This window comes from Clupea harengus, chromosome 16 (genome assembly GCF_900700415.2).
Source record: "Clupea harengus chromosome 16, Ch_v2.0.2, whole genome shotgun sequence".
In the NCBI taxonomy this organism is placed as follows: Eukaryota; Metazoa; Chordata; class Actinopteri; order Clupeiformes; family Clupeidae; genus Clupea; species Clupea harengus.
The window spans coordinates 1,787,643-1,795,801 of record NC_045167.1 but is presented as its reverse complement, the minus strand read 5'-3'; the positions used below and the strand labels follow the sequence as shown (position 1 = coordinate 1,795,801).

Below are 8,159 nucleotides of genomic sequence, written 5' to 3'. Positions count from 1 at the left end.
GGAAGAAACAGCGCTTCGGAGCAATTTGAATTTACAATGGCTAGATTGATATTACTATGCCATTAAGTCATCTTTATTTGCTTAATACTTGCCATAAGGTGGATAACTTTAATTTGTTTTGTCTTCCAGTAGCAACGGTTGTTAAGGGAAGAGAGTTTATTCAAATTGTTGAAGATGGTAAAAATATGTGAATTTAATTGGAAACCAAGCTCATTCTATGGACCTGATGCTTAAGAAATAGAATCGTGTTCAAAACTCTGGCGTTTACCCATTAAAAGGTACTAAGTTCTAAACTCATTTTTTGACACGCGTTAGACGCTGCCAGTGGGCGTTGGCCTATAGACATGACATGGGAAGAAGACGGAAGGGAGGCTAGAGGACTTGGAAGTCAGAGAAAGCGGACATGAAAAAGGAGAAAAATGGGGAATTGATAGAAAGAAAAATGTGAGGAAGAGTGAAAAAGAGTATATATATGCAGGGTAAAGAAAAAGTGAGGAGAGTAAAGATGGAAAGCAGAGAAAATTGACTGATACAGAGAGATGGAGATTGATAGATAGATAAAAAGAAAGATAGATAGGTAGAGAGAGAGAGATAGATACAAAAGAAAGAGTGGAGCGGAGTACAGTGGAGTGGAGTAGAGTTTGGAAGTGGCCCCTCACAGAGCTTTGCATGCACTGTCTTCAAGCTACTGCATGTGTAAGACCTGTGCGACAGCTAATGTGTTGTGCAGGCTATAAATAGAAGTAGTTGCATTTCAGCAGTTCTCTGTGAGATTGCATTAATTCAGGACAGTGTTTTTGGAGTAGAATTTCTGACCTATAACGGTTCAAATGCCATCATGCTCTGCTGTTAAATGCACTAACTTCAGTTCACCTGCACGTAGGCTACGGGTGTCGCTTCTATCAGTTAATTGTTTGCTTTGTTTCATTTGAGTTGGCTTCATTTAATTAGCTTGCTATCAGAAGGATAAGGCTCTGCAAACATTACACCTTGGGAGTACAAAACATCTTATAAACCTACTTCAATTACTTTTAGTTTTTCTTCTGCAAAATGTTACCCTACCAGCAAACCATGGACATAAACGTGTGCTGCTGCAGCAAACTATGCATGTTCCTGCATGGCTTTGCAACTGTCATTGTGGGCAGTTTTTCAAGACTGGAACATCCACCAGTCGTATAGACAACACATTATTTTTGAGTGCCTATGGCCATCTGTTATGTGGTGCCTAATGGGCTTTTGGTACAAATAGTGCTGTTAGTGAGCAGACTGAGCACCCATGGGATGACATGTTTAAAGTGTAACTTCACCCACTGAGAGGGGGACTGGGAAGAGAGTGTACTAGAGTTTATTAATATCACCACGTAGAGAAGTCCCAATCGGTTGACTCTGCGTCAGCATTGGCCTTGTAAGGTTCAGAATGATTTTTAACAGTAGATGGCGTATTGAGCCATTTTCAACCCATAAAATGCTGATTTTTATAAAAATTGGATTTTTGTCTATATTAACACCTTTATGGTGCATTTACACAAGATGACAGCAGTCAGTTTTGCACTTCCCGGGCTGAATTAGCTAGCATAGAATCCGCCGTTTAAATTACAGTTGTACTCACTCTCTCCAGCTTTATACAATAATTCCACGGTCTGGTCAGTTGAAAGCCATGTTAAGGCACATGGCAAATTGCAGTGATATGTGTATTATATGTATACTACTTACTTTTACCACTGACACAATTTACTTGAGCAGTGCTCTATGAACAGTTCAGTTGTTTGTTTTCTTACAAACAATGGCTGACTGTGTACATTTCAAGGATATGGCAGTCTGACGTAGTTTAGTCAAGATACTGCACAACTTCTAATGTACCAAGATGGATTACAGTAAATAATGTCAATAAAATAATGTAAAAAAGTAAAAAAAGAGGCTTGTTTCTTTTACACTGTTTATACTGAGAAGTCCCTGATTACTTACTTTCCCTAAGCCAATAAAACACAAGAAAATGTAATGTACAAAACATGTTTAATTGAAATGCTTTATATAAAAATAGGATCTCCATTACGCTCCATACAGGTAATCTGAAGAGTCAAATCTAACACCAGGCTGCATAGCCACTAACAAGAATAGCCCTCGCCTCACCCAAACTGTTAGAATGCTTGCATCTAGTTATATTAAATGGAGACTACACAAATGATTCCCAACATATATATCAATTCAGTTATTAGTCAACTTGTGACCGAATCTAAACTGAGAAGGAATTAAACAACATTCATTGCTCTTCCAATTTTAAGTAAACCTTGCTTTATTCCTTTTAACATTGACAGCATCTTCAGTGCATCCTCCACTTTATTTCTTGTCAAAATGTAAAAAAATAGTACTACAGGAATGCAAACAAAAGGCCAGGTAAAGATATGCGAATGCTGGGATCTAAGCAAAGACAATAAATAAAAAATAAATAGCCACAGAGTGTGGAATGTCTACATGGTACAAATAAATTAAATGCAAGGAAAAAAATATACACAAAAAAAAACACACTGTACAAGATTTACTTTGAAAAATACAAAAAGGGAAAAAAGTCCATGAATATTGCATTGATTGTGCAATTTTGAGCCCAGCCTAGACATCCCAGGCTAGAGCAATGTATTATCAGCAGTGAGATGGGGGGGGGGGGGGGGAGGGGTCCCTTACACCCATTAGTGGGTGTGGGAGGATATTGAAAGATGTAATACACATTCAGAAAATAAAGGAACTGTCTTTCAAACACCAGTAGAGGCTAAAGTGTGAGTGAGCAGCATCAAAAGGGGATGCAGTGAGTGAGTGTGTTTCAAGTATTCTATGTTCACCCCTCCCCATCACGAGACCCAAGGCTGGGAGGTAATTTGTTCTGCGGTATAATGGGAGGCCCTCACTCCAGCCCCATTTTGCCCCCACCGCTGGACAACTTACATACAAGCCTGGAAGGGAAATAAAATAAAGACTAAAGCAACGATGAAAGCCCCACAACAGCAGCTTTCAAAAAGGCACTCCAAATCAAATTAAAACATTTAAATAAAAGTTCTCCAAGCTCTATGAGAGCATCCACGTCTGAATAGGAGGCTTGACCAATGCATAAACCAGCCTTGTAACATCTTTGAACATAAAAAATTAAAAATAAATAGTGCTGGCAAGTCCGCCCAAACAGCAACTGTTCCCAATTAGGAAACATGAATTATAAAAGAGAAAAAAAGGTAAGGAAGAGCAAGCTGTAATAAATTATGATTCCCTACAAAAGGAAATGGTATTTTGTGAGCCTAGTCAATGACTGACTGACTGACTGCAGACCCAAAAGTTCAAGACATTCCAGCTCTGGCCTTCTTTCTCAGAGACTCTCTTTGCTAGAGTTGGTGCTCGATGTGTCTGTGTCAATGGTCCGCAGCCTGATATCAGTCTCCTCTGCCTTGGAGACCTCTGCTGGGCGCATCCATGGATGCTCAAAGATCTGTTCCAGGGTGGGTCTGTCGGAGGGTCTTATGGAGAGGCACCACTTGATCAGCTGCTGGCAGTCTGAAAATTAAAAACAAAAATAATAAAGATCACATTGTGTTCACATTCTTAGAGCTGCTATATAAGGCTTGCTTGGAAGACACAAAACAAATACTACAATACACACCAGCAGACACTCTCCTCCTGAAGTACAGTCGACCCCGAAGGATTTCTTCATCTTGCTCAAAGGGGATGTCTCCACAGACCATGTCATACAAGAGCACGCCAAGTGACCATACTGTTGCTGAGCGCCCATGGTATCTATGGAAGCGGATCCACTCTGGGGGACTGTAGACTCTAGTACCTGTGTTGAAAAATGAAGGATGAAAATCATGATTACAAATGCATTTCACTTGATGCCACACTTCTAATCCCATCATTTTGACAACAAAAAAAAGTAGCAATAACTGCATTGCAATCAACACATAGACAAAATGAGGCAAAAAAAAAAATCCCATCCATAAAGTGCTTAAATTTCATACCAGCTTCCTTTTTAACATCAATAGAAACACAAAAATGCCTTACTACTGGCGGTTGGACATTAGATTGGATGAAACTGGTCGAAGGCGTAAGACACGTCACGCACCAATGCAATAAGATATCACGTGAACCATGGACTCAGGTTTCACAACAAACAGCTGTTACGTGGCAGCTGACTGCTTCTCCTTGACACTACTCCTTAACGTTGAACGATTTGGTGTATTGTACGATTTTGAGACAATGATAAAAAAAAACACATTGTGCGGCCATAAAACGACTGGCAAATTAGATTTCAAAATAGAGACGTAATACCCATAGTACACCCTTAACAAATACTATCAGGCATGTTTTGCTACGAGCTTCCTACACGACGATCAGCGTGTATGAATAAATAATGACTTTTTGGGAAAACCCTCGAGGAAGCTAACGGTAAACAAACGAATGCGTCACATGAAATGTCAGGGAGGTCTCGACATAGACGACACAACAGCAGCTACCTGATCAATCACAATATATGTCTATCACAGTTTAAACAATGGGATGCTATAAGCGTGAACTAGTCTCGTTTAATATTAAATCAAGCACCAGTTATAAAACTGAACAAGCAAAAACAAGTCAGAACCACTGTGGTGTTGCGTAGCAATCGCTGGCTAACAAGCGTTACTTGCGTACCGTCAAAGTCGGTGTAGACTGTGTCCTTGAGAATCGCCCCCGAACCAAAGTCAATGAGCTTCAAGTCCCCGGTGCGAAGATCTACGAGGAGGTTTTCGTCTTTAATGTCCCTGTGCACGACTCCACAACTGTAGCAATGTCGAACAGCTTCAAGGACCTGTCTGAAAAATCCTCTGGCCGTCGCCTCCTCCAATGCGCCTTTTTCAGTAATAAAGTCAAATAGGTCTTTCACATGTTCGGGCCGCTCCATGATAATCAGCCAGCCGTCCGGTCTTTCATACCAATCCAGGAGTTTTATAACCCCTCGAAAAGATGAACCGACTTTCTTCAGAAGCAGAATTTCCAGAGGTACCATCATACCGTTCTGTAAGGACAACAAAACATTGCCTTAAGGTTTATTGTGAATGTGGCCGCGCAGCTACAGCTGGCTGGTCAACAAATCCAAACAAAACACAACCACAATTGCTAATGTCAACAAGCTAGCTAGTTAGCGTTACTTACGATGGAACCCCATTCGGTCACCCTTTCCTTTGCCACATGCTTAACAGCAACCTGGAGAAGAAAAACCATATATTGATTAATATATATACATATATACGTTATTGAAAACATCAGTTATCAGTCTTCAAGTTCAATTGCGCCAAATAGATTTATCCTCACCGGTAAACCATCGGAAATTCGACTACCGGCGTAGACCGTTCCGAATCCACCGCTCCCCAGGACGGACCCGACTTGATATACTTTCTCAAATGGCTCCTTTTCTATTTTAACTGAAAAAAATCCAAACAGTGCGTTAAGTATGTATTTTTTACTAGCAACATTACTTCCTAGAATTGAAATCATTATGTTGAAGTGAAATCGTGCCACACATCATCCACTATATTGCGCTATACGTTACATTGCAATGCAAAAGGGAAACTAACCGGTAACGTTAGAGTTAACGTTTGATAACACTGCCATTTAACTTACAATCGCGGGTTAGAGGATACGTGTATGTCACATATAATCATACCAGTTTACTAATATTTCAACACAATAAGCAATTATACAATTTGTCATCCAGTACATGCATACCTTACTGGTTTATGTAATTTGCCAGCATTAGTTAACGTTACTATTGTCAGCGACACGGGGCTGACCGGCAAAATTACCTGGTTGAAGCTGTATTTTCACCGGTAAATGATCCATACTAGTCGGGTTGCAAATATGAGAGAATGAGCCAAACTTCGACAGCAGCATATTTAAATGGGTGTAAACGAATCCGTTGTTTGTATACTGAACGTGCTATATTATGATCCGCAGTTCAATCTGAAGAAATATTTTATTAGCTGGCAAAGCGCTCCTCTTTGCTAGCTAGCCAGCACGCTATTGATAGCGCAAGGTTATCCAGTTCGCCCACTCCACAATTGTCGCTGCGTTATGCTGATCCAGTCGGGGAAAACCGTGAAAATGAACAAAATCCACAAGGTCTGATCCTGGACGTGCACAGACGTGCCGCCACTCCAGTTACCAAAACACGTCTCTTAACGCGTATTGTAAAAATAAAATAACGCCCAGCCTGATTGTAACCACGGTCCGCGGGACTTTGTTGTTGTACCGAAGCGTGATCTCTGTCTGAGCTTTGGCGCGGACTCACGTACTCCTTTAACGCCAATATTTTGACGCGTGGAGGGGGTGGTGATATCCCTCCGCGTTTTCACTCATGTCTTATCTTGGCCGATTATTTATACATCTCTCTCATACAATGTACCTCAATATGCAAAATACTTGCATTAATATTATAAGGTGTAGTAAATGATTTATACGACCAACACACACACAAACATAGCTACATTCATAGGTACTACTTGAACATAGTAGGCTACAAGACGCTCAAGGATACTCGTCTGGAAGCTTTCTACTACGTCCTTTACTGGAGCACCTAACCAATGGGGTAGCGTTTATAAATACCATGTTTTGTATGCTTTTAAAGGGGCTATTTGAGTGCACGTGGCGGGAATTCTAAGATCAGTCTTCCCCTCCCATTTTTACTGCATCTGTCTGTGGATATCAGTTTGTTTCACTGAACTGCGTATGTAAAGTAGCAATGTTGCAGAAATTACACTAGACATAACCCCCGCACATGAGTGACTTGAAGTGTGCACAGGCATGAAAAATGATATTCTCCCATGTAACCACAGATAGCGGAGTGGCCTTTTAAGAAACCGATTGACTAACGTTACATTTCTTACAGCCTCTTCGATAAGAAGAAAGCTTTACTTGTCATATTTACTAACATTAATCAGGGCCTAGTTGACTTGATACAATTTCACTGGTCACAAACTGTATATTTGGAAAGCTATATCCATTTCATTTTAAACAGGTCACTCGTGTTTACATCTGTATGTGATATGTGATGTGTATGTGATATGTGTTATAGTCTAACATCAGTTGCACTTGTAAAGTCTACCTTTAGGGGGGGCTCATTTTATAGAAGCGTATAAGGACAATTGATTGAACGTGGTGAAATCGTTCATCTGAAATGACAGAAAACAACAACAAAAAAACATTTCCCTAAATATGGTTTAATTAGAATCCCTTGTTATTTTCTTTTAAATAATGCACTGCCTATTTAAACTCATATCACAGACAGTTAAGATACAGTCCCTTAGATCATTTTTAGAGATGACTGAATTCAAGTTTATTTGATATCCCAATTCTGTGAATTGCTTAATTAGGAAACTAAATGATTAGTTTCAGTTTATTTGACTCTCTGACCTGAGACCTTGTGCTCTGCGTACTTTGCTTGCAAAGCCACTATCCGTGCTCATGGCCATGTCTTGTTTCAGACAGTGTATTCATGACTTATTCATTAAGCATTTTGAGGCGACCTGTGGCCACAATGGCTAAATGATCCAATGCTTACTATGAAATATTAGCTTTTCCACACTCAAATAAAAACAAAAATATATGTTGTAACCACTGCATGGCTGTCTAATACAGCACTCACACCAGAAAGAGGATGAGTGATGAAAAAAGAGTTATATGAAGGTTAAGTAATGTTTCATTGGCAGCAATGTGACATTTAATCTGGTTCTTCCATCAGTGGAATGCATATATGGTAAAACATGGACATCAAGTAAAATCAATATGAACTCTTTAAAGCTAGTCAGAACCAAATATAGGTATCCTGTTATTTTCCCTGATAACCTTTTATTTCCCATGACCTTGGGCATATATTCAAAACGTGTTTTAGAACTTGTTTTATCTTCTTTGTGCTGATAACCCATGTGCACTGTGAAGGGCAAAGGCACATGAAGTGCATGTTCAGAGATGAAAGACTTTTTGCCGTGTTTATCTCATTGTACAACTAATTTGTAAAGGTGTGTGCATAAGTCTAAGTCATAAAACAATAAAAACTTGAGTACTACTCCAAGTTTGTGTTTCTTCAAACTTCTAATCAGTCCCACACTGTGTAGTTTGTTACCCACAGATGCAATTCCTTGAATACAGAA

At 39.7% G+C, this 8,159-nt stretch overlaps 1 protein-coding gene across 1 annotated transcript; it reads right to left on the bottom strand.

Annotated features, from left to right (window-relative positions):
• Positions 1-1,996: 1,996 nt before the first annotated feature.
• pim3 (Pim-3 proto-oncogene, serine/threonine kinase) lies at positions 1,997-6,295 on the bottom strand. The gene is made up of 6 exons (XM_012823806.3): positions 5,817-6,295; positions 5,326-5,435; positions 5,167-5,217; positions 4,666-5,029; positions 3,641-3,817; positions 1,997-3,534 (listed from the first exon to the last, which is right to left on the bottom strand). Exons 1-6 carry the CDS (start codon positions 5,902-5,904, stop codon positions 3,350-3,352), a joined length of 975 nt encoding a protein of 324 aa, XP_012679260.1. The 5' UTR covers positions 5,905-6,295; the 3' UTR covers positions 1,997-3,349.
• Between the last annotated feature and the right edge of the window lie 1,864 nt (positions 6,296-8,159).